This window comes from Salvelinus alpinus, chromosome 20 (genome assembly GCF_045679555.1).
Source record: "Salvelinus alpinus chromosome 20, SLU_Salpinus.1, whole genome shotgun sequence".
Lineage (NCBI taxonomy): Eukaryota > Metazoa > Chordata > Actinopteri > Salmoniformes > Salmonidae > Salvelinus > Salvelinus alpinus.
In genome coordinates this window covers 33980970-33989097 of record NC_092105.1, presented here as the reverse complement: position 1 = coordinate 33989097, position 8128 = coordinate 33980970, and the positions used below count along the sequence as shown (strand labels likewise).

General features: G+C 46.3%; 1 protein-coding gene across 2 annotated transcripts in view; it reads right to left on the bottom strand.

Annotated features, from left to right (window-relative positions):
* Positions 1-2200: 2200 nt before the first annotated feature.
* The window catches only part of LOC139546699 (inactive phospholipase C-like protein 1), a 108565-nt gene continuing 102637 nt past the window's right edge, over positions 2201-8128 (bottom strand). Inside the window, exons 7-11 of one of the 2 annotated variants that reach the window (XM_071355393.1) lie at positions 6980-7183; positions 5743-5818; positions 5074-5183; positions 4508-4705; positions 2201-2934 (exon numbers count right to left, since the gene is read on the bottom strand). In XM_071355393.1, coding sequence (XP_071211494.1) covers positions 2770-2934; positions 4508-4705; positions 5074-5183; positions 5743-5818; positions 6980-7183 — 753 coding nt within the window. In that variant the 3' untranslated portion in view covers positions 2201-2769. The other variant, XM_071355394.1, reaches the window with a different exon arrangement.

The window sequence follows — 8128 nt, the reverse complement described above, 5'->3', positions numbered from 1 at the left end:
TATGAGAATGGTTTTCCCAGGGAAAACTCCTGGACATGTACTTTGATGAGGTGACAAGGGAAAACTCCTGGACATGTACTGTACTTACAGTATCATCTAACTCACCCTGACTTCCTCAGATATCTCTAACCCTCTCCTCCACTGACCAAACTGGAACAGAAAGCTAATACTGAGGCTTCACACTAAAGCTGGTATTTAATAATGCAGTAACTTTTCGGTCTATCACACACACACACACACACACACACACACACACACACACACACACACACACACACACACACACACACACACACACACACACACACACACACACACACACACACACACACACACACACACACACACACACACACACACAACACACACAATAGCAGAGAAGGTATATGTCACATCCTGCTGTGGCTATATGACTGAGTGAAGGACCACTTCGTAACACACATCCAGGAGCCCTGGCTCACACAGAGGAACAGAAGAGAGGAACACTGCATCCGGCCTTTGGCAATGAAACCTAACATAACAGGGTCGTTCCACCAATTCGGTGCCTTTTGAGCAGTGTAACTTGGATTTTGATTTCACATCATTTCAGCATTCTGTCATAAAGAGCACATGTTCAACTTCATAAAAAACATGTTTTCCCATCTTTAGTAAGTGCCTATTAAGTGCTAAATAAAGTAACTGCGTTGACGATTTCATCTTAAATCAGCCATAAATCAACTTGTGACAGGGGGAATGGAAGCTTGTTGTCTGCAAACAGGGAGGAGCAATTGAATGCAAGCTTCACCATTTTTGTATTTATTGTTAAAACATTTCTAGCCTGTTTATCGATGGGTAACAGGGTTGACGTGTTATGCTTGACCCTGTTTTCCACCCCAAAACACCACAAAACGGCCAATAAGAGCAGGACCAGGTCACCTGCTTTTACACTATGATTTCACTATTAGCAGTTCATTGTTTCTATAGAACAAATTTTTTTAAAGGAACAAATAAGAATTTGTTCTTAACTGACTTGCCTCGTTAAATAACGGTTTAATAAATAAATAAATACTAATCTTCAGAAATAACTTTGCCAAAGCACCAAAATAGCTTTACAATGATGGTGAAAACGTGAAGACATGTGGGGGTTAAGTAGGTTCAAATCTTCCTAGAAGTCACAGAGGATGCACAGAGGATGCACAGAGGATGCACAGAGGATGCACAGAGGATGCACAGAGGATGCACAGAGGATGCACAGAGTATGCACAGAGGATGCACAGAGGGACATGTCAAAATTGTGAATTTTGGCAGTTTAGCAAGTCTTTAATTCATTTTAAAGATGAAGATTTATTGAATTCTCCATGTAGTCTATATTAAAGCGCACTTAATTTAATATAACAGGCTTTTAAAATTAAATATTTGTGCACAATTTCTACTTAAAATATCAAAGGGATGCAAAAGGCACTCTTTTCATGGAACGACCCAACAGATGGAGGTGGTTGATATAAGAAAAGATAGATGAAGGTGTAAAATAAACATATTATATATGCCATTTAGCAGACACTTCTATCCAGACCGATTTACAGTTATGTGTGCATACATTTTTCATATGGGTGGACCCAACAGGAATCGAATCACAATCCTGGCGTCACGAGTGCCATGCTCTACCAATTGACCATAAGAGCCAATTTATTCTTTCTCCCAAAATGTGGTCGGATGCGCCGTACGGAGGGTGTGACGCAATTACGGAGCCTCCGGAAGCACATAGAGGCCAAACTGAGCTCCGTTCCTCATGGCTGTGCGCCTGTCAAATGTTGTAACAATGAGGAGGGCTCCGTATAGCTCCTTATTGACATGATTGGTTGATGGTAGGTGAGAACGGGAGGTCCTGCATAAACACAAACTCACTTCCTTGACAACTTCCTCCACAACAGCTCTGTGCTGCTCGGCAAAGTGCAACAAGTATGAATGACCTGAAAGGCGCGCATGGTCATTCCGATGAACTGATTGGCCGTGCAGCATTTACCTTGATATGGCCTTTGCAGAAGTCAGGTCATTCATACTTGTTGCACTTTGCCGAGCAGCACAGAGCTGTTGTGGAGGAAGTTGTCAAGGAAGTGAGTTTGTGTTTATGCAGGACCTCCCGTTCTCACCTACCATCAACCAATCATGTCAATGAGGAGCTATACGGAGCCCTCCTCGTTGTTACAACATTTGAGAGGTGCACGGCGATGCGGTACGGAGCTTGATTTGGCTTCTGCGTGCCTCTGGGGGCTATGTGATTGCGTCACACCCTCCATACGAAGCCTCCAACCACATTTTCGGATCAAGCATAAATTGGCTCTGACTTCTGCAGAGGCCATATCACTGTAAACGCTGCATGGTCAATGCAGACGTCGGATTGACCATGCAACGCCTTTAAGATAGATGTATGGAGGTGGGCTGGTGAAGGAGGCAACAGATGATAATGAATCCATCCATCCAAGAGAAGGAGAGAGGCAGGTCAAAATGTGTTGTCCACTGCATTCATCAAAGAACCTATGTTAGGTATTACCCTTTCTATGCCGAATTTAAATGTTCCTCCAACTTTACTGCTGTGTGTGTTGAAATGGCTATACAGACTGTAGAATGACAGACGGTAGGTACGTTTACCTCAGAGCCCCAGAAGACCCTGTGCTCTGCTGGAGGCCCTGAGGGAACACTTTCCATTCAATCCAGCCTTGTGATGAAAATGTCCCTTATTGTAAGATCCTCTATTATCTCTACTGTCTGTGTCTCTTTGATGCCAGGCCCCTATAGTGCTCTCTCAGCGCTGGGTGTAGTATTGTTGTGTTGGGGCCCTCTGCCTCTTGCTGTGTTTGGATCACAGGTGGTAGGAAAGGTAGAGAGCAGTGGAGGCTGGTGGGGCCCGTCCTCCGATTTAAAGTGATACCAGCCACCACTGGTAGAGAAAGGGTGCTATGACACAGTAAAATAGAAATTACATTAAGTATTTACCTACCTTAATAGCACAAATCTAACATTGGAAAAACAATGGCATCCATGTCCCACAGTCGACCATCACAAGCAGCATAAGCACACCAAGGATGTAGTAGCATCTAGTAGCGCCATTTTTGTAGTTCTTTGTCAGAGTCCTTTACTGTTGCTGAGTGAGTTTTTAAGCTGGGACAAACCCAGCACATACTTTCAGTCAATACACAGAGAGAGGGCCCCCTCCCTCATAGCAACACAGCCATGCCAATCACATCCTTGTGTAGGGTAATACACATATATCAATCAAAGGGGAAAGGGGATACCTAGTCAGTTTCACAACTGAATGCATTCAACCAAAATTTGTCTTCCGCATTTAACCCAACCCCTCTGAATCAGAGAAGTGCGGGGGGTTGCCTTAATCGACATCCACGGCGCCCGGGGAACAGTTGTTGTGGGGGTTAACTGCCTTGCTCAAGGGCAGAATGGCAGATTTTTTCCATCTTGTCAGCTCAGGGATTCAATTCGAACAAGCAACCTTTTGGTTACTGCCCCAACGCTCTAACCACTAGGCTACCTGCCGCCCAACTAATCAATTAAGCCTATTAAACACAATCAAATAATCAATCAATCACACTCAACAGGTTTTCTTCAATCACACTATTTCAGGTTGTCTTCAGGCTGTCTTCCAGACCTTACTGTGATGTTGTGATACTGTGTCACTGTTAGCCCCTAGCCCCTAGCCATCTGACACCTGTGGATGGTCTCAGGTAGTACATAGTAGCCTGAAGCAGAGTTAAGCCATGTCATGTAAAACTACCAACACATCTTCCTCCTCCCATCTTCTCAGGAAAGGATACCTGGTGGGGTCTCTCAGGGGGGGGGGGGGGGTGAGGGGTACGCAAGACAGGCTAGACATTCAAAACACTCCACGTACCGAGGGTTCTGGGTGAAGGAGATAAAGAGGGGGAAGGAAGGAGAGAGGGGCTGGGTGTAACAGTAGCTGTGTCGGTGGGACACTGGGAGGGTCACTTGTGACTCAACCCCCTGTTTTATCCATGGTGAGACAAGGCATCAACAGCGTGACATCACATCCTCCCGAGGGATCAATTAGGTGGGTTCAGAAGGACAGAGACTCTTCACTTGTCCTCTCCACAGCAAAGGGTTCTTACCTAAGAACAACGTGTTTTCACAATCACAACTCCCTTTTTAGGGAGAAAAAACATTGAAGTAAATTGTAGGAGCGTTATATTCAAGTGTCCGACTTAAATAAGCACAAATCGATTTCCACTGATGAACACAAAGTAAGCCGTCAAATTACTGCAACGATTCTTCACTAGTCTTACTACTCTGGATAAAGGTATAGGCTCTGGGCTCTACTCTAGACCATTCCAACTCTGCTCTCTTTCTCCATCTCTCTCTCTCTCCCCACCCTCCCTTTCTCTGGCAGTTTGGGATTTGAGGGGTTGTCACCATCTCATCCACTCGATCCCTCTATCCCCCTTCCCTCTCTCTGGTAGGTTGGGGGGTGTCATATTCGTCCATTGCCATGGGTATTCACCCTCCTCTCCTGGGTGCTTCCTCTCCTCTCCTGGGAGTTGCCCCTCCTGCTGTGGGAGGTGTAGAAGAGATCAGAGGGACCAAAAGAGGTGCAGGAGGAGGTGGTGGAGGTGAGGCCACAGGCTTCACAGGCCAGGGCCAACTGTCTCAGAGCATCCAGAGAGTCTACCTTGGCACTGCGCAGGAGATCACACTGACCCTGTAGAGAGAGAGAGAGAGAGAGAGAGAGAGAGAGAGAGAGAGAGAGAGAGAGAGAGAGAGAGAGAGAGAGAGAGAGAGAGAGAGAGAGAGAGAGAGAGAGAGAGAGAGAGAGAGAGAGAGAGAGAGAGAGAGAGAGCAAAATTGTTTCCAAGACAATTTTATTTTGTCTCCAAGACAATTTCCCCCTTGGTAACAATAATGTTTATTGTATCAAGTTTATTGTATCACGTGTGTGTGTGTGTGTGTGTGTGTGTGTGTGTGTGTGTGTGTGTGTGTGTGTGTGTGTGTGTGTGTGTGTGTGTGTGTGTGTGTGTGTGTGTGTGTGTGTGTGTGTGTGTGTGTGTGTGTGTGTGTGTGTGTGTGTACCTTCAGTACAGTAATATTCCAGGTGAAACTCTCCAGGGCTTTGCTCTGCTTGTGTCCCTTCAGCCCCTCCTTCTCTCCCAGCCTGGGCAGCTCCTCATGGAACTCCATTCCTGAGAAGACAGGACAGGAGATAGAGATACAGTTCAACTGATAGTTAGAGCTGTGGCCAAGGCAGGCAACAGGTAGCAGTAAGCAGAGCCATGTGGCAGTAAGCTGACCAATGTCATCGTTACCATGTTGGAAAAACACTGCAATCATAAAACGAAATGCAATTAAATCTCATTGTATTTCGTTTTTTTTCTCCAGCCCCAGTATGTCCGGCGATTTCTCTCCTCATAAGGCAAATTATAGGCTCACTGTGTTTACTGAAGTCTGGACTAGGTTTATGTGTATTGGTATGGTAAATGAAAACCATTGATTTTCCTCTCTCCATTTCTCCTATATAGCACTTCCAGTTCATCTCTCTCTCTTGAGGACTGTGGTGTACAGTATAAATAACATCACAAGACAGAGCTCTGCAATCACCCTTCGGTAGACCACTTGATCTCTAAAAAGTTAGTTATTAGTTTGATATTCATTCCAGCCATTATTTACCCCTATCCTCCACGACAAATATTTTATATTCCTCCTTTCCCTCCCTCCCTCTGTCCATCCATCCTCTCCTCTCACCTTCTCTCTGCACCTGGGCCATCCTCTCCTGCACAGCGTCTGCATTCTCGATCAGCTGCTTCTTGGCCGAGATCATCTGGAAGAGAGACAAAGACAGACACTGGATGAGCCTCTGGACAGACAGACAGATACATATCAACAGACCAACCAATAGACAGATGGATAGAAACATTGTCATACACACAAAAACATACACACATAGATACTGGCCTTTAATGGTGGCAGGTATATTCTGTACAGTACTGGAGGTTGGTGGCACCTTAATTGGGGAGTACGGGCTTGTGGTAATGGCTGGAGCGGAATGAGTGGAATGGTATCAAATACATCAACACATCATTTGATGCCCTTCCGTTCGCTCCATTCCAGCCATTATTATGAGCCGACCTCCCCTCAGCAGCCTCCACTGGTGTAGAGACACACAAGTTCTATAATGCAAATGAATGAAAAATGTATGGGAAAAAAACTCTGAAAATGTTTTTATGAAAGAGCAGCACACTGTGTTATTTACAGACTAATGTCCTTCCTTCCTGACTCTAACTCTGACCGTGCTGTCCACTACCTCAGGGTTAGATGAGATGTCTGTGAGACGGAGGAATGGAGGGATGGGGGAAAGGGAGAGATGGAAGGGAAGAAGAGAGCGTGATGACTAAGGCCACGTGTGATGGAGGTTTGAGGGTGTGATGTAGACATTGGAGGGGCTACAGTCTGTGTCTCAGGCCAACTGTCTGTGTGTCACACTGACCTGCTGGGATAGCTTGGCCCTAGATACACATACATACAGAGAGCGAGGCTGACAAACATCTAACATACACAGAGCACACTGCACAAATATGCTGCCACAGAAATAGCTCTTCCTCTTTGTCCCTCTCCCTTTTTCTCCCTCCCTCTCTCTGTTTCTCTGGTTGGTTGTGATGTGTGAGGGGGAGTAATGAGAGATAGAGTGCAGGTGGGTAAGAGGCATCCTGATTTAATACTGGCAGAGACGGAGTGGGAAGAAACACAGCTGGAGAGGAAAACGGTATTTGTGCATGTGTGCCTCTCTCTCCCTACTTCTGTGTAAGCATGTATGCCGAAGACAAAGGTGTGTGAATGAACACATGCCTATAGCTTCAAGTGTCTTAATTACGCTCCCTCTCGACATATATGTACTCCAATAATATTATAATATTGATACATATCTCTCTCTCCCTCTCCCCCCTCTCTCCCTCTCCCCCCTCTCTCCCTCTCTCCCTCCTACCGTATCATAGTGATTCAGTAGTTTGCGCGTGACCTCTGTGATGCTGCCCAGGGCCTCCAGGTGGGGGTAGCCATCCCTCAGGGTCATGCTGGCCCCCGGGGGCCCTTCTGGGGTCTGCAACCGTGTGGCCAGGCTCTGGATGCACTGCTTCAGCTTGGCCACCGGGGGGAGTCCACACTGCTCTTTGAAACTCACACTTGCACTCTGGATGGAACAGGACACAGAGCGAAAGAGAGAGAGAGAGAGAGAGATGCAGTGTATTATAGGTATATTATGGTCAGGTCCACGGGACCTGAAAAACATCTGACCCTGATGAAATCCCAACCTCAGATGAGGCTTAAACTCACACCTAGATAAAGTCAGGCACAGATTAAAACACACAGAACATGTCCTTCTCCTATTGTCTGTGAGTACGCCACGGAAATCTCTGGTCAGGTTCAGGTCAATCCAAATCAAGTAACAAGGCACTTGGGTAAACCCCTTATTACTTGAACTGAACCCCTAAAACCTGTGCTAGGGTCAGGAGAATAGACATTAAAGCATCCATGCTAGACATCTAGACTACTGTACTAGCTAATGTGTTTGGGAGGGAGGGAGTGTACTGGGATCTGTCAGAGGTCTCCACTGAGATCAGACACACTGCCAAAACACTGAGGCCATTTTCCACCTGGCAGCACTGCAACTGGACCAGCAGTCACATTGGTGATTACCATAGCATAGCTCTCCTGAGGACAGAGTGGGTTGGATGTGAGTGGGGCGGGGGGCTTTGTGTGTGTGTGTGTGTGTGTGTGTGTGTGTGTGTGTGTGTGTGTGTGTGTGTGTGTGTGTGTGTGTGTGTGTGTGTGTGTGTGTGTGTGTGTGTGTGTGTGTGTGTGTGTGTGTGTGGGTGGGTGGGTGGGCGGGGAGACAAATTATGAATAATAACAGACTGTGGCAGATGAGAATACAGCTGGACACATGGTAGGGAGAGAGAGAGAGAGAGACAGAGAGAGAGACAGACAGAGAGACAGAGAGAGAGTGTGTAAATGTGGAGATAAGCTGGTCCGTGCTGTAACCAGGTCTATGCCTTCTCTCTCTCCTCTGTTATTTATAGACTACCGTGTAATCCTCCTCAACCTACTCCCTCTCTCCTTCCTTCTTTCTCTCTAT